Genomic DNA, 16640 nt, shown 5'->3' with positions numbered 1-16640 from the left:
CTCCCTCCAAGAAAAATCCACTGCTCTGTCAGATATCTTTTTATATGCAGCAACTTTAATTAAAAAATGTGCTGCCCGCCATCAACCGTAAAGCCATACTACTGTAAAAGTGGAAATTTTTGTGGTGTTCAAATCTGTGCACATTTCGCGCAACCAGAAGCTAGCGCAAAAATAAAAGCACAAGAATATCTTTGCGTGCCATATGTTCCAGCAGTTGATGTCTTGATTACGGGGAATCAAAAACAAGCGAAAAATTAGTTGCGCGAAAATATCTACTTTTACGGTATACTTTGAAGTGCCATCATTTTCTAATCGAGCTGTTGAACTTTCAAACTCACATTATTGAATCCTGTTGAAACCACTTGATCCCTGTCGCCGAGCCAGCATATCATGGATCCTTTGATGTTATCATGACCTGCAGTCTCCTGTTTTGCACGTGAGAAAAAGAAATTTAGATTTGGTCTTCACTTGCACTGATTTAAAAACCTATTTTTTTACGAAGATAAAGCCATTGAAAGCAGAAAGGGCTTGGATAAGAAAGCATTGTGCAATTATTGTTCTAGGATTACATTGCTATCCAATAATGATGAAACAACTCTACACATGCAAACAATATTATCACAATTATTTAAGCTCACAGTAGGTACAACAGACATCTATACCAACAAAATATCACTCTTCTTTTAAATCTTCAGTTATAATTTTTAACTCTGGAAGTGTATAAAACTCCCGCTCCCCCATCGAAAAAAGAAGTATCTTTGCCTAGTGTCACATTGAAAAATGATGTCAGAAATAAAATTTCCAATGTCTGAAAAAGGAAAAGACCAGCAAACATCTTTATCAAAATTCCTTTCACATTGTTTTATGGAATAGCAGTACTAGAAACATTGTATTGGTCATACAAAACCAGTTTGACTTCGCTGCAGCCCTTTCTGATCATACATTGGAATGTCTGTAATGTAAACAGTAATACATTTGATCAAAGTATATCAAGCTCAGAACATGACTTACTGAGCTGCTACAAGATTTAAAGGGATGGTACAGTTTTGGTTGAGGTGGGGATTCAGGTTTTAACTTTAACAAGATAATTAGAAAGCACTCATATGGAATATCAAAGAGCATACAATTCCAAGAGGAATTAAACGTTTACTTCATGAAAATCAATTTTAAAAAAAGCCTAAAATATATACATATATTTTTAAAGTGAAACAAAGTGGTCGTTATAAAAGGTGGGTCCCATCTTTTATTAGGATCTGTTTTTGTATATCTCAGCCAAACTGATTCTCATAAAACAAACTTTTAATTCCTCTTAGACTTGTATGCTCTTTAGTATTCCATATAAGTGGCTTGTAATCATCTTGTAAAAAGTTAAAACCAGAATCCCCATCTCAACCACAACTTTACCATCCCTTTAAAATGTGACTTACAGAAGCGACACTGTTTGCCCTGGGATCGAGAATCCTCAGCTTCTTGTCCTTGGCTGTGGTGACCAGGAGGGTCCCGTCAGCCTTCCAGCTCACACCTTGGAGTTGATCTGTAGCAACCTCCATGGCTGGATGGTTCAGTGTGAATTATTTTGAGAGTACGGATAGACCAAAGTTACATAGATGAATTCAAGAAATTCTTGTGTGCATCTCTGCTAAAGATAGCGACAATAGACATATATTATTACACCAGAACATCTACAAAAATATCTATTGATCGTTTACTGTCTACAGTCAGCAGCCTATAGGTTTTGCTTTATCAGTCCCAGATTTCTATTATTATCATTGCTATTTTCATTGCAGGTTAACCCCCCAAATCCACACTTTTTTCCTGCCTGTGTAGCAGTTGATAAAAAAAGAGACTACACTACCGTACCTTTTTCTGGTATTGCATTGGCCGTACAGGAAAAGAAGAGAAAAAAACTGACCTAAACTAACTGATGTTAAAATATACATGCATACATACTTACATACCCACTGTACATACCACATTGTACATACAGTGTATACATAATCGGTACATGAAAACATTGTACACTATACAAACATACATACATACACACATACTATACATACAAAAATTTGTACATACATATACATACATATACATACATACACAGACATATATGCAATGTATCAGTATACATATGGGACAAACACTCTCCTTGATGTACAGAAAGTGTGAAAAGCCTGTCTCATATTGTAGTCATAGTGCTGAATAGGTGTTGACGCATCACTGAAATGCAGACAGACAAACAAATTATGACTCATCCGGATTGAATCAGCTACCGTTAGTCTTTACAGCCAGACACTATTCAATAGTTTGTCTTTGAAAATTTACATGCCACAAGTGCAATCAAAATTACTATCTAAATATGCCACTGGCAGTAGCAATCTAAATCAAATCCACATACTTCTGGAATTTAAGCAAGATATCAAGGTTTATGTCCTAGGACAAAAAGTGTCACTTTCATATTTCCACAATAGAGATTCATGGCAATCATGTCATTAACAAAGAACTAATACCAACACATGAGTGAATACAAACATGCAATATGTTCTTTAAGGTATTACTTTCAGTTGAACTACCCAGTCTAAAGGGTTTTCATGTAAATAATAAATAAAAATGTATATTATATGTGTTAACCCTTCTAGTTATAACTGCTGTGCTGCCCCCGCTGAAGAGAAACAGGTGCGTAGACTATCTATTTATAGTTCTGAAAAGTATATTTTCGTCACCATGGATTTTACGGCATGAGAAAGATATTGATCTGTGCCCCAGAATCCATTGTTTCAACTATCTCATCTCACTCAACATGGACTGGTTTTTTTCCCCCAACTATTCAAAAGCTTGATTTTGCTTCCTCATATCAAATGCACCTGTTTGTGATCAACTCATTTTATGCATGACTCACTTCTCTTCACCCCCAACATTTTCTTGTTTAGTAGTTGGCTAATAAAAGTAGCATTCAAACTCCTTTTTTTGTCTGTTTCTCCCCCCCACCCCCACCCGCCTGCCCCCCCCCCCCCCCCCTTTTGACTTGATTAATTTGTGGCATTCCATCCTCAAAAAGTTTAGCACACGTGTTGCATGTTGGTAACTGTCGGCCAAGAGGAAGTCACAAAACAATTGGGTATCAGGGGCGGATCCAGGAATTCCGTAAAGGGGAAGCGCCTTTACAAAATTAAAGCGGGCACACGCCCCCATTTTTTCTTTTTATTTCTTTTGTTGGATAACAAAAAATAAAGAGTGGGTGCACGCCCGGTGCGCCCCCATCTGGACCTGCCACTGGGTATGAAATCCTGATGCAGTAATATCGCAGGATACAGTGTAATACAGTCTCAGTGCCCTGATCTCTGCTTTTGCTTTACGTTCAGAAAATCACATTTATAAAGTCCATAATAATCAGTGGCACATTATGGCAGCATTTCTTCACACTTTAAATAGAATGTTGTCTAAAAACTGACTTAAGCCTCAAAATACGAAGAGTGATGCGTACATACAGTAACGTGTTTAGGATTGAAGATTTACCAGTCCTCTAAAGTAGTATGACGGAAAACAGAATTTAGATTAAGTACATCACTTCATAGTATAGTTATCTTATAAATTACCCCCCCCCCCCACACACACACACACACAGACCACATATGAAAAGGGGAGGGGCTGAAGTCGGAGAAGCAGTATGGTGCTCATAGAGGCAAGCAAAAAAAAAAAAAAAAAAAAAAGAGAAGAGAGATGAAGGGGGGGGGGGGTTAAAAAAAAAGAAATGATGGCATTGGAGGTAACTTACACATTGCTTCCTGCTGTTGGGCCAGATCAAAGAGTTTCACTGTCGTACTTATCGAGGCTGCCAACAGATCGCTCGCTGTTGGGTGGAAGAGCACATTTTCTACTCGCCGTCCTAGACCTGGAAATGAGCACAATGGGCTGGGTGCACCCTCTGACAACCCTCCCTCTGGAAGATCCCAAATTTTGATCTAATGAGACAAGAGTGAATTTGTGAAAATGCTGACAAACCAGTTACATATCAGTGCTTTGATACTTCAGGTAGCTGCTAGATACAAAAATATATAGCACATGACACCAAATGAGAGCCCCTGAAGGACAAAAATGACATACATATCTAATGGAGAATTTCGCATTGCACTAACTCAGTAAAATTAGAGTTAAAGGTAGAGTTTGGGCTAAAATTAGACAAATATTCAGACAGACTGGACCATTTGAATACTGTTGAGTCATCTATTTATTCAAATGGCATTAAACTGTTGAAGACTAGTCCCGAGTATAGTCATGCAGGTGTCTATGGGAAATGCATGCTATAGCAAAATTAGCTCGTCCTCAATGGGCAAAACATCTAAACACTTTATCTGAGTTGGAGGATCATCTTGATGTGAAACTTAAAAAAGAAGAAAATTCCATGCTGGTTCAGTTATACTCTTGCTAAATTCTTTTCCATTTCTTGCATAGTTAGTACCCCTCTAGAAATAAAACATTATCTTAGGGGTTAGGGGGCATAGAGGTACAATCACTAAGTCACATATCACACACACACACACACACACACACACACACACACACACACACACACACACAAAATGCAGGAACACAAGACAACCAGATTTTGACATTTCAAAAAATACAAGAAAATACCAAAAAAAAGAAGAAAAAATATCACAAAAACTCTGCCATTCTCTCTGTAATTGTATATTTTAGAAACATATTAGGTAATGTGTGTGAGCTATTAAAGTTCTTGACGAACTATATTTTGTACAAATGAAGTAAATATCAGTGCTGAAATTAGATACCATATTCTCCGGAGATAAGGCCACACTAATTTTCACAGAAAAGAAGCAATAATCATGGGATGTGGCCTATACGCCAGCACAACCAAATCATGCATGGCCTGTTCAACCTAGCGAATAAGCTGCTGAACCAAACAGGTTAAAATCATGTAAGGGACGGTGCAATGTGCCAATGAGCAACTTGATATCATACAATATAGACGACGCTATGTTCCGCAATCAAATGACAACTTCTTCTTTTTGTCATCACCTAGTAAGCACTGTTGCTTCTGTGCCAATTTTTGAAACACGAACAAGCTGCTTCGCATAGCCAAACAGGTAATCATGTAAGGGACTGTGCAACGTGCCAGTGAGCAACATGATATCATACAATACTGTATAGACAACGCTATGTTCCGCAATCAAGTAACTTCTTCTTTTTTTGTCATCACTTAGTAACCTCTGTTGCTTCTGTGCCAATTTTTGGAACATGAACAAGTTGCTTTGCAGAGCCAAACAGGTAATCATGTAAGGGACTGTGCAATGTGCCAATGAGCAACTTGATATCATACAATACTGTATAGACAACACTATGTTCCGCAATCAAATAACTTCTTCTTTTTTGTCATCACTTAGTAACTCTGTTGCTTCTGTGCCAATTTTTGGAACACGAACAAGTTGCTTCACAGAGCCGTCCTGGCCACTGCATTCCTGTCCTGCACACATCATAACATCACACAATGATCACAATCTTATAGCTCTATGCCATGCAGCACAATGCTCCACTACCGTAATTGTACAGCAACCTGTGTGAATGAAAATACAAATGTTCACGCTCTTTTTCATGCGAGTTTTATTCTGTGGTGTGATGCATGAACATCACGCACAGGGAGTAATTTTCCAACTCAAATTTGATTAGCAATTTCAGCTGATGAACCATATTTCACATGGTATCCTGTACACTTCTATGGAAGAAAACTGCTGCACAAAAGATAGTTTGTGTAGCAGTGGTGTAAAAGTGCATAGCAAATTGCAATGCGATACCAGGAAAATTATTCCCTAACGCACACACACTCAGTTTTCCTTCACACTGCGGGACATGGAATTTGCGTTATTTAGTGTTCATACTGTCAACACTTGAATAACAACCACACATACACACACACACATGCATACTCAACAACAACAAAAAAAAAAAATTGGGAAACATGCAAAACCAGGCAGAAATACATACAAAGTTTGTTGGCAAAATTCAGAAAAAAATGGTGAAAGTTTTAAAAAGAATAAAATCCTTCCGCATTTTTTTTCTTCTTTTTGTCATCAAAGTCGGGGTGCCGCCTACGTGTATGCGGAGGTGCGGCCTTATTGCCAGAGAATACGGTACAAAATCTGCTGTGAAAATGTTTCACCAGCTTACTACGTATCTCAGTGCCAGAAATTAGTCTGGAATCAATTTTTGCTCTGGGATAATATTGACCTTGGGTGGTAGAAGGCTTAACGGTGCACCACGTATTCTTTCTACTAGGGTATGTGTGTGGCCCTGAAAAGGACCTACCCAATTCCGACGTATCGGCAAGCATGTTCTCGCCGTTCTCAAGGGAATGAGGAATTGACGTTAAAATCTGGCTTAAATACCCTCGGGAAGGAACCCAAAGCCCCTTTGATCCTTTTTGAAATTTGTTTCCAGTGGTTCACAATGAAAAATACATTATACAGTCATACAAGCCCACACCCGATGTACATACAGTTGTACTGCATCAGGACAATACCCCCCAACAATTACCCCTGGCTAATTATATATCATTTAGTGATAAGGTTAGAGTACAGATTAGATTTACGGTTAGTTTTGGGGTTAGAGTTTGGGTTAGGTTTAGGGTTGGAGCTTGATTTAGTTTTAGGATTAGGTTCAGGAGTAGGATTAGGGGACTAGGTCTGGGGTAATTGTCCAGGTGGTACTGTAATTGTCCTAGAACCATTTGTACACAGATACATGCATATAGACATATATTTGCTACTGTTATCATTATCATAATTGATAGTATTATAAAACATGATATATAAGCCTATACATATGGCCCAACTGCATCATATGCCCACTTCATAAACTGATACCAGACAAACTTAAATAACTACACCTGTCTAAAATTTAGAAATTGTCATATATTTGTATAGTGTATGCGTGTGTGCGTGTGTGTGTGTGTATGTTAGGTCTTTAGATAATGCATTTGATCAAGACTTGCGATGTGTGATTATCCACAGATGAGTGTCATGTAATAAGAAAACAACCGCTCTTACCGATGAGTCTTGTGAGCCCGTGGCCAGGAGATAGTCATTGAAAGGGGAGAAGTCGAAGTCGGTGACGAGCGAGCCGTGGGCGTGGAGGACAGGCATGGTCTGTGTCTGACGGCCGACCGATCCAACATCCAGTATTCCGAGGCTGCCCCCACCTTGAGCGAGAGTTTTAGAAGACTTTGAATTTTTGCTCTGTATTAACCCATTGATGACGGACTGATTTTGCTACAACACGCATTTCCCATAGACACCTGCCCGAGTATACTTGGGACTCATCCGTAATGGGTTAAAGTGACTTGCACTCATACACATAGTGTGTTTGAGTTGAATAGGCACTGACATTCCTTTACATGCCTCTTTAATTTCTACTAACTGACACCTAGAGATACTTGCTTTCATTTGTTACATTTATATATTAATTTATTCATTTTTGCAGAGTATATGTCTGGCATTAGTGTAAAATCTTTCCAGATAGAGAGACACAAAATACCTGCATATATTCCACTGATTTCATTTTGTTTTGATCTTTTATTCGCCTTGATGTGATAATTCTACAGGAATCTTCAAATCATTTTGGTAAACAGAGCTGTATATTCTCTATGTAAATGTCACAATAAGGCTATAAACCAATCATTGTCACAGAGCTTTAAGAGAAGAGCTTGAAATATGAATCACCTCCTTTCTAGTCTTTACTTTCTTCTCTGCTCCCCACTACTCTCCCACTCCCCTCCCCACCCCACCAGCACTTTGCAGTGGAGGACGATCATATTTCACATTCCCACGACACCTCATACTCTTTCCTGATTCTGAAAAAAACCCTTATCAAGTAATGCCTACTTTCACATTTCCTTATATTCTTCTTCCATATGGGTAATTCCATGGGGTTGGGACTGAAATTGTGACATACAAGTTGAAAATTCACGTTGGGTAAATTGAAATTTCCTTTTTCCCCCTGATTTGTTACTCCCATTCTTCAACATATTCCACTAGAAATCTGTTTATTACTTCGCACACTTTCAGTCAGCATGGGTTAACAGGTATGGCAAAATACCTATGTTACATGGACTTCATTTGTTGACATCCTTCATCATTTTGTGTTCTGAAATGATAGCAATGAACACATCCATGTTTTTTTCGTCCATAGCACATCAACATGTTATTTAACAGGCGCATGAGATCATTATTAGTAAGATTGTATGTTCTGATGTCAACTGCAAGCCACTTTTATTAACATGTTTTTTTCTACAAACCATTAACAATTTCAATCAAAGGTTTAACTTTTTCATCAAGAGTGACACAATGACAATATTCTTAAAAGCACCACAATTGAAGCAAGTGATTTGTATGGGTATTCAAGTGAAAACATGATTTTATTGTTATAATCAGGGGTTTTCAGACAACAACCTCGCCCACGGTGTACTACCTATGTTACACGGACAGTATGTCTTTGTAACATAGGTACACTACGACATATCAACTGATTTCCTTTATTGTGGTGTGAGATGTTAAAACCTACACATATAGACTTTATGTATGTTCCCACAAATAACACTATTGTAACAGTTCTTTGGAATTACATCTACTGCACACATGTGGAACAATACCTATGTTACACAGACTTCAATTCTTTGTAACTCTGATATGAAAGAAGGCAGACTTAATCAGAAGGAGAAGAAGAAAGTGAAGCTTTACACAATTTGACCTAATATACACTAACAACATCATCAACTAGTTGTCAACTAACTAAGAAAACTAGTAAAGAGAAATCAGACAAGTCTTCTTGTCTTCTCCATGTTCTTTGTTTGAAATTAATTTCTGCTCTTTTGTCCAATGTCCATTTAGCCCTCGATTTTTGTTTTTCTTCTGTCCATTTTCCCTCTGTGCAGTTTTCTTCTTGTCTAGTTTGTTACATTCGCTCTTCTTTGGTGTTGCTTTGTCGGCTTCCTCTCTGTTTGTGGAGTGCTGTGGATGTGTCCTTTTCACTCTTTCATGTAGTTTAACACGTAGCGGTGGTAGAGGAGGAGCCATGGCAGATTCATCAACAAACTGAACAAAAGGTGTAAAGAGAAATATAATTAAAAAAATAAAAGAAAATTTTTGTCGGGGTTGACTATATATTCCTGTTGATGTATCTGTGTGTTTATGAATGGAATTAAATAATTTTAACAATTTTGCTTACATTTCTACCTCTTGGCATACCCATTAGCTAGAGTTCCATGTGTACCTCCCACCAAAATTGGAAAAAAAAATGGGTTATGCTTAAAATGATGTAAATATTAATAATAATAATATAGCATGTAAAACATAGGAAAATATCATTTTCATACTCTATGCTAAAAACTTGTTTTCAGATGCAAGCTACACTGCAGGAAGGGCAGGTCGCTGCCCCCAGTGTCCTAGCTAAGGTTAGGGCTAGGGTCAGGGTTACAGTTACGGTTATGGGCCTTTCAATAGACTCCCAAAATAATACTAGGCCCTATTTTATATTCATCCCCCATCGAAATTGTCGCCCTCTTTTTGAATGATAGTGTAGAGCAAAAATAGTCCAATTTTGATTGGGGTTCATAATTTTATTGAAGCCTTTCCTACCCACTACCCACCCAAACTGAATAGGACACTGGCATTTTAGCTTTGAGACTTCACACGTGGGTGAACATGGAATGGAAATGGTGAATCCTTGTGAAATGTTAACAACTTCATCAGAGCATCTAACAGGTCAGTGAAATCTTGGATGGAAAACATTGACATTTTCAAAGTAAATCTGTTAAAGACAAAGAATTTCACAGCTCCTAGTTCCCTCAATATCACCTGCAAAATAAGGCAAACTCTATTTCTCTAGTTCAGATGCAGTCTGGACATCTAAGTTTTCCAACTAGTGTATAGTGACTAATACTAACTCTAGCACGTCTACCTTGGTAGATACCTAATGACAAAAGGGTCCAAAAATTCACCATAATCGGGAGGTAAAACAATTTTATATTGCAGTGAAGATACACTGATATACTTTTGTATGGTTTTCTAAGAGAGGAATATATGCTCCTTTTGCAGAGACCGGCATGGACGGAAAATTTGGCAATCAAAATTATGAACATGAACCTGTAACAAATATCTCAGTATGTGGGACTACAGTATCATCGTCCACAGTATTTTTGGCCAGTTCAGAGGTTTAGATGTCGTTTTTTTTCCTCTAATAGAATTACAGAATATGACAAATGTTATTATTTTCGTAAAATAGCGTAAAAGCTTACCAATTGACATCAGAAACATTAAAACTCCTGTACCTACGTTACATGGACAACGGCAGAAAAACAGATCTTGCGCTGTCCAGGTAGGTGTATATTGGCTGTGAGTAGTTTTTCTGCCATTGGGGGAGGACTGCCAGTGACATGAATACAATTGCTGAAGTTAGTAGCTCTTCTTTTTATCGCGAGACGCGTCTTTCCTTACCTACGTTACACGAAGAGGCCGGACATCGCACTGAAGTACAGTGATATGTTCCGTATTTTCTCGTTTATTTGGAGGATTTTTATGCTAATTTTTGGATAAGAATACTCCTGAAATATAAATCTCATTATAGAAATAAAGTTTCTAATCATATTATGATTGGAAGTGTATGTAAAACCATGCTATACCTATGTTACAACAAAAATTGCCATGGACATCGTTTGTAACATAGGTATGAGGTTGCTTGAAGATGCTCTGGTGTTCTTATTTTGTTACAAATGTTTATGTGCCTTATAGCATTTGTAGAAGTCACCTTGCCTCTCTTAATTATGATAGGCATAATGCTGAAAGGTTGTATATTCCTGTTTTACATTGCCATGAAAATGGCATATATTTATGTCACAACATAAACCACAAAAAACCATGGGACATCATTAGTGAAACAGTCATAGACAAAATACATTTGTACACAGGCTTGTTTTTTTTTCATCAAATAATTCTTCACACATTTCTCTCCAAGAATAACTGCAAACCACGGACAATTATTTGATAAATTTTTCAGAATATGACTTTTATTCCCTACACAACATGAAAATCTAGAGAAGACCCAACCCCATGGAATGACCCATATAGCTTTGACCACATGATGTTTCCAATGAATCTTAGTTCAGGAAATGCCAAACACTGTAACTGAGAGAGGACAGTAGGGTGTGCTTCACTGCCCAACCTCATGGATTCTTCAAAACTATGAATACCCTAAAAGGAATGGCATAGTTTGGGGTTGAGTTAGGGCTTCAAGTTCCCAACTATTTTTGTGAGATAATGAGAAAACTCTTATCAATATTAAAAAAACAAACAAACAAACAAACATGAATACAATTCTTAGAGGAATTCAAAGTTTATTTTCAGAAGAAATTGGTTTTGAATGGCTGACATATCCAAAAGCAAAGACTTTCTCATAAAAGGTGGGGCCCACCTTTTATTAGACCACTTTGTTTTACTCTGTTTTTAGGTAGCTCATCCATTTCTAACTGGATTTTCATACAATAATCTTTGAATTCCTCTTAGAATTGTATGCTCTTTCATATTTCATAAGTGGTTTTTTAATTATCTCACAAAAATCTTAAAATCTGAATCCCCCATCTCAACCAAAACTATACCATCCCTTTAAAGAAGAGAGTCCAGAGTATCAAGATTCAAAGACACAACAACTTCTGAACAAGTCACTCCCAAACCTCATTGGAAGACATTGTGAGGATTAAAAACATGAAAAGTGAGAGTGAAACTTTGCTTCCTGATTCCAAAGGTCATTTTGTTTAATCTTACAACCACCCCGGTTTGTGGTGTTAGTTGTCCCTAGCATCTGAAATAAGGAATTAGGCTACAAATATAATTCAAAAAGATCGAAGTCATAGCAAAAAAACAAACAAACAAACAAACCAACAAACAAACAACCAACACCAGCTTCTACGCTGGACATAATACAACAATGGGAACAAACCATGACATTTCGAAACTTTTGTATTTTTCTTTTCTTTTCTTTTCTTTCTTCTTCTTTTGTTACTGTTAACGTTAATTTTGTTAATGTTATTGTGTTTTCTAGCCTATTTGTATGAGTAGCAAAGTGCGCTTAGAAACGTCAGTATGAAGCGCCATATAAATGCAATTATTATTATTATTATTATTATCTGAAGTTGTTTAGAAAAAGCCCATTCAGTATGTTTAGAAAAAATATTCACACACACTGTACATAAATTAATATTCTACAAGAGAAAAAAAATCTTTTTCACCCCAAAAATTGCAATATTGTTCAGGGGTAAATTAATTTATCAGCATCCACAAATAAGGCTAAATACTTGCAACCAAATAAGTCCTTCTATATTAGAAAGAAAAATGTCATGTGCGACATCTTGACAGTCTTACCTGGTGAGTCCGCACTGTAAGCCATGAAGGCACAACTTGCTTTGATGTGCTGGCCACATGATAGCGGTGACCCCACACGGAGTTCACTGATCCAAGTCTGGAAAGAGAATAGAAAATCACATGTCTCAGTTACACCATTCTACAGTGTTGTAAGTCAAAAACAATCAAATAACCACCACCCCCCCCCCAAAAAAAAATACCCCAAAACAAAACAAAAACACAACAACAGCAACAAACAAACAAACAAAATACACTTCTCAGTCTCTGATAGCATTCCATGGGAAGAAGTCAATTAATAAACATGTTGTTATGACCCTTGTCATAAAAGTGCAGATTACCTTGTTTATTTCCCAGAGGCAGAAATTCAAAAATCTCTCTGTAAATTGACAGCACTGTATAATATACTGTAGCCAACACACTTTTACTTTGCTCAGATGATAAATTACAGTGTATAGAATCATCATGCCTAAATGTAATGTTTTGGTGATGCACATCACAAACGCTGCAAAATCCTGGTAAATGGAATGTGGGCATTGCCTGGCAGACTGCAGTATACTGTATTACATTTCATATGAAACAAATAAATTCTAAACTAACATTTGCAGTTCAGAGTGAAGGTGGATTTTGTGCAGTATGTAGTAGGTGAGTAATTTCCGTAGTTTGGGTGAATTTGATTTAGATTAATAAACAACATTCTTCTCACCAAACTTTTTCGCTTCAACAAGTGCTTGTAAGTGGGCTACCGTACTGAATACGCACACCAACAATTTCCAGAACAGCTCCCAGTGCTATACCTTTTCGACAAAATACATAACATTTTCTGGAGAAGGGACAAAAACACACTTTGAAGTTCAATCAAATTCTCAGCACAGATTGCTGGAATAGCTGTCCTGCAACAATGCAATCTCTGTACACCAGCACTGGAGACAACTTATATATATCTTGTCTTCTTATATCCTTGATGTAAAAGAAATGGACCATGTCCATGATTTTACCCACTATTCTCCTCTTGCAGCATGATGGTAAAACACAGAGTAGAGTTTCTGGTTGCACGAAATGAGCGAACATTTCAACATTGCAAAAATGTCCACTTTTACAGTATATTCCAGTACTTTTTGTATGTGAAGTACAATAACATAAAATTCCCTGGCATACTACTAAATGACACATATTAGACACTATTATTATTCACCTCTCTCTTTGGTGTTTTGATTGATGCGTTCTTGAATTTGGAAACCTTGAATCTGCTCATCATGGCAGTTGCGTTGGGTCTGCTTCTGGTAGTAAAGTAAAGACTTCCCTCTACATTGCAAAGAGAATGAAAGTTTAAACATTTCAATCTTATCATATATCGTGTATATCATCAACACAACGGTAACTATAATTTTAGAAATCTCACCGAAACCTGATTGAAGGACTCTGCTACACATATTTATGGTGAAAACATAGTTTTGATAAGGGTTTGAGAACCCGTCTGGCACCATTTCATATTTGCTTGCAATATATCGAAAGAGTCTACCAAGAAACTTACCTGGCTGATGCGATTTGCCGGGATGAGGAGTTGGTTTGGAGTATTTCGAGATAAAAAATACGAGTCAGTATACCGACTTTTATTCCAGAAGGATCCAGACTAAAACTCGGTCCCAGGGAAAACTCGGCCCTATTTCAGACAATTTACATGCAGTTCGTGATCGCCATACTGAAAAGACAATCAAAGACGCTTAATAAACAACAACTTCAAAGACAGCGCGTCTCAGCTCAGCATAATACGCTTGAGGACCGCGCGCTGTCCATTTGTTTTGTACAGGATTAGCGCGCATTTTCCTGTCTTTTCAGTTAAGCGTCTTTGGTATCAACTCGGACCATAACTAGTAAACTGTGACTAGCCAGAATGCGAAGCACAGACTCCAACCCCAAGCACATTCTGATCTGGAGATTCTCCCGCCTGAAACCCCTAGCAAACGGGAGACTCCAACTTGATGTGTGCGAAGCGCGACGCGGCCGGGGTCCAGGGCTCTAGGGTTCTACATGCTCTCTCGTGCTATCTAAGGCTTATTTTTCAACATACGATGACACTAAATAAGAAATCATCTCAAGCGGGAGACACAGAGCCAGGGCGGGAGATATTAAATCTCAAGTGGGAGAACAGGAGATTTTGCACAAATGGGCTTTCAGCGGAAGATCTCCCGTCGAAAGTAGGAGAGTTGGAGTCTCTGGCGAAGCGCTACAGGCCGCACCCATCATAGTACAACACTGTACAATCCAGAGCCAGAGGGACAACTCGTCCCGCTGCCAAAGCGAGGCCGATTTGTCCCCGAGTCCGAATTTAGCCTGACCCCGATCGGGTAAGTTCTGAGACTGCCACTATGGCGAACCTTTTTGGTTATTATTTCGCATTTTCGTCGTTAATTTACCCATCGGCATCGAATGTCTTGTTTACTACAGCGTTCCACAGTACGTCAGTAGGACACACATTTCTTAGGCATAAAGTTTTACGTGCACGTTTGGGAGTGAAATTTGACAACTTTTGCAGGCGCACCAGAACTATGTTTTGGCTTTTACTAAAGTTTTAGTTTAATCCTTGAACGAATATAGTACTAAACGAGGCAGGCGGTTGGCATCTTCCCAGCACGTATAGCTAGATGCCTAGATTAAATGAAGCTTCTCATACACACACGGACATCCAGCGCCACGCTCTCGGGCCCGTGCAACGCCGCGCCGCGTAGCCATAGCCATCGGCGGCGGAGCGGAGCGGAGCCCTTCGCCACACCACGCTCGGTCGAAGGGGCGGTGGCCGGTTGGTTGTGTGGTACCGCGCTGCTACTCGAGCTCGAGGACTCACATTAGAATCCTGCCGCTAACAACTTCATACAGTGCGATGAATAAACGGATTTTCAGTCAGATGTAACTCTAATAATACAGGATGAAATTTTGTTGAAATCACAGAATGATTAAGTGAAATTGTCTTACCGTTTGCACAAACTGTACCAGTAGATCCAGTCAACAGACAGTCGCTTTCTTCCTCGATCGAATGAATTGCTCGGAAATCAGGAAATGTTAATTTGACGGCTATGTTGTATAGTCTTTCTTCAAGGCGTATCAATTTTTTCACGAGAAGAAGAAGAAGAAAAAAAGGAAATCGCATAACTTACTTAGAGTAGTAGGCCTAATTGTCTTTTTTTTAATTTCGCCTTTATTCTCTTCATTTCTTATCTCTCCATCACCATTACTATCATCATCTTTATCATCACCTCATTGTCATCATGGTCATCATATCATCATCATCATCATCATCATCACCACCACCATCATCATCATATCATATCATCATCATCATCATCATCATCATCATCATCTCCTTCATCATTACCACCATCATCGTTACCACATACCATGGGACCATCACAATCACTGTTTAGTCATCTTTTTCTCTTTCCTCCTATTTATTTGTCTATTTCGATATCTGCTTAGGTCTCCTCCTATTTTTATATTTTTTCCTTATTCAATTAATTCAATTCAATAGAACATTTATTTCCAGATCAATTCGTGTATAAACAGCAGTAACAATTCAGTAATGACAAACTGGAGGTGACAACTCAGTAAGCACAGCTTGAAGTGAGTGCACCTTTAACATTTGAAAATGTAGTTGAATCTGATTGAAACATAGCTAAAAAGACAGTTTTGTTTAAAATACACATATTTACAAGACAAAGTACAGATACACAAGAGACTAAAGCTAGGGATGCAGGAGGGAAAACAGATAGGAAGAAGGAAAAAAAAGAAAGAAAAGAAAAGAGAAGAAAGAAAAAAATACATTAAGGAGAGGTAAAGAGAACCTAAAACACACACTTGTAATACTATAACAGACAAGGCAACATTGTACATACATGTACATGTATTTCATTTTAGTATAATCAAGAGAAATTTAGCAGCCCTCACTATAAGACTACCTTATATGGATGAATACAACTTTCTCTTGAGTCTTATCTTAAAACAATTTTGAGATGGTGCATTTCTTATGTCTTTAGATAAATTGTTCCATTTCTTGGGGCCCACAAAACGAATATTATGTTGGTAAGACATGGTTCTGGGTCTGGGCAAATGCATTAATGACGAGGAGCGTGTATTGTAATTATGTACATTCTGATTGATATCAAACAATTGAACAAAATGGTCAGGCATAAGTTTGTTGACACACTGATATACAAAAATACA

The 16640-nt window shown here is 37.9% G+C and overlaps 1 protein-coding gene across 1 annotated transcript in view; it reads right to left on the bottom strand.

The window, feature by feature from the left end:
* LOC139725037 (coronin-7-like) overlaps window positions 1-13677 on the bottom strand; it is a 34519-nt gene extending 20842 nt beyond the window's left edge. Inside the window, exons 1-6 of the mRNA XM_071636127.1 lie at window positions 13618-13677; window positions 12426-12522; window positions 7062-7213; window positions 3776-3962; window positions 1428-1552; window positions 339-425 (exon numbers count right to left, since the gene is read on the bottom strand). Coding sequence (XP_071492228.1) covers window positions 339-425; window positions 1428-1552; window positions 3776-3962; window positions 7062-7213; window positions 12426-12522; window positions 13618-13677 — 708 coding nt within the window. The remainder of the gene's footprint in view (window positions 1-338; window positions 426-1427; window positions 1553-3775; window positions 3963-7061; window positions 7214-12425; window positions 12523-13617) is intronic.
* Window positions 13678-16640: the final 2963 nt, after the last annotated feature.

This window comes from Diadema antillarum, unplaced genomic scaffold (genome assembly GCF_040938485.1).
Source record: "Diadema antillarum isolate AM-2024a unplaced genomic scaffold, OU_Dant_1.0 seq00000009_RagTag, whole genome shotgun sequence".
Classification (NCBI taxonomy): Eukaryota; Metazoa; Echinodermata; class Echinoidea; order Diadematoida; family Diadematidae; genus Diadema; species Diadema antillarum.
Note: the sequence above shows the minus strand (reverse complement) of the source record. Positions and strands in the feature narration are given on the sequence as shown.